This window comes from Pundamilia nyererei, unplaced genomic scaffold (assembly GCF_000239375.1).
Source record: "Pundamilia nyererei isolate P.nyererei 1_Seehausen unplaced genomic scaffold, PunNye1.0 scaffold00032, whole genome shotgun sequence".
NCBI lineage: Eukaryota > Metazoa > Chordata > Actinopteri > Cichliformes > Cichlidae > Pundamilia > Pundamilia nyererei.
This window is the reverse complement of record NW_005187433.1, coordinates 3,679,246-3,680,888: the sequence shown is the minus strand read 5'-3', so window position 1 is coordinate 3,680,888 and position 1,643 is coordinate 3,679,246. Positions and strand designations below refer to the sequence as shown.

The following is a 1,643-nucleotide window of genomic DNA, read 5'->3' as shown; positions in this document are numbered from 1 at the left end:
CAGGCTCTACCTGCTTTAAGCACTGTGCAAGGCATTGCATACAGAACACAAATTACTCTTTAAACTTGGCATACTTGTTGCTGGTCTGAGTATTTCAGGAACTGCCAACCTACTGGGATTTTCCAACACAACCATCACTAAGGTTTACAGAAAATTGTATGGCTGAGATGACCACTTGTTAAACACTTACAAAAAAGACATGCAAAAGAGCATCTCTGAACACACGGCACACTGAATCTTGAAACAGGCGAGCTACTGTAAAGCACAAAATTGAGGCTGCAGTTCATTCAGGCTCACCATAAGTGGACAAAAGAAGATTGGAAACATGTTGCTTGGCCTGACAGGTCTCAATTTCTGCTGATACAAACATGAAAACATGGATCCATTCTGCCTTGTATCAGTGGTTCAGGCTGGTAGTAGTCTAAAGGTGTGGGGGATGTTTTCTTGGCACACTTTGGGCCCTTTTGTACCAACTGGGCATCATTTAAATGCAACAGCCTATCTGAGTATTTCTGCTGACCATGGCCTTCTCTTGTGACCCGATAATAGTAAGATGTAGTTAAAGGCCACTGAACGTATTTAAATGTATCAGAGTCACACCAGCTTCTTTTTCTGAAAAGTAGTAGTACATAGTCACAGTGTTTCCTGTAAATCACAGGTGTAGAACTCTAGGCCTCGAGGGCCGGCGTCCTGCAGGTTTTAGATCTCACCCTGGGTCAACACACCTGAATCAAATGATTAGTTCATTACCAGGCCTCTGGAGAGCTTCAAGACATGTTGAGGAGGTAATTTCTCCATTTAAATCAGCTGTGATGGATCATGGACACATCTAAAACCTCCAGGACACCGGCCCTCGAGGCCTGGAGTTGCCTACCCCTGGTTTAGCTTAACAGTATTTAGCATTTTCAGTCTTAAAGCTATGTCCCAAAGCTTCATGTGCGTTTCATAATTTTGTGAATTTGAGGAATGTGTGACAGTGGCGGCAATGTTAATACTTCAATAAAATCTGTCTAAACCGTCTGGCTATTATTTTAAAGCACCGAGAACTAAATAATACATTTGATTTTAAGAACATATCACGTGTGTTTCCAGGGTGACTGGGACAAACAGCCCATACCAGCGGTGACCTCCGTCCTTGAAAAACCTCAGTACACCTGTAAGCGAGGCACGCTTCGCACCAACTGATGCCTTACACCTTCAATATGAGCAGCAGGGAGTTCGCAGGATGTTTCAGCCCGAGGAAAAGGGAGACCTCAAGAGTGGAAACCCAAACAAGTTCCCACAATTTTATTCAGTTTGCCTTGGTTTTTATGTGTTTGTTATCTACTTGCTGTAACTATATACTTATATAAATTCCTGCAGTCTGTGTTATCGTTAGTACATATAAATTCTGTTAGTAACAATCACATTTTTTCCCCCCATTGAAACCATTTAAAACTCTACAAATTGGGAATGGCAGGTATCAAACTAAATTAAAATAATGCTGGCAGTTTTTTTGTAGCTGTTATCAACAGACATGTTACGTTTGTGCAGAGACATAACATATCTGCATGTTTGTTCCCTGTGATCCTGTTGACCAACTCAAAACATTTGGGCTGGAAACATGATGTCATTTGGTGAATAATTACAATCCGTACTAAACA

The 1,643-nt window shown here is 41.4% G+C and overlaps 1 protein-coding gene across 1 annotated transcript in view; it reads left to right on the top strand.

Moving 5' to 3' along the window:
• Window positions 1–1,185, top strand: part of dbh (dopamine beta-hydroxylase (dopamine beta-monooxygenase)) — a 15,852-nt gene extending 14,667 nt beyond the window's left edge. Inside the window, exon 12 of the mRNA XM_005729341.1 lies at window positions 1,093–1,185. Within this exon, the coding sequence (XP_005729398.1) occupies window positions 1,093–1,185 (93 nt within the window). The remainder of the gene's footprint in view (window positions 1–1,092) is intronic.
• Window positions 1,186–1,643: the final 458 nt, after the last annotated feature.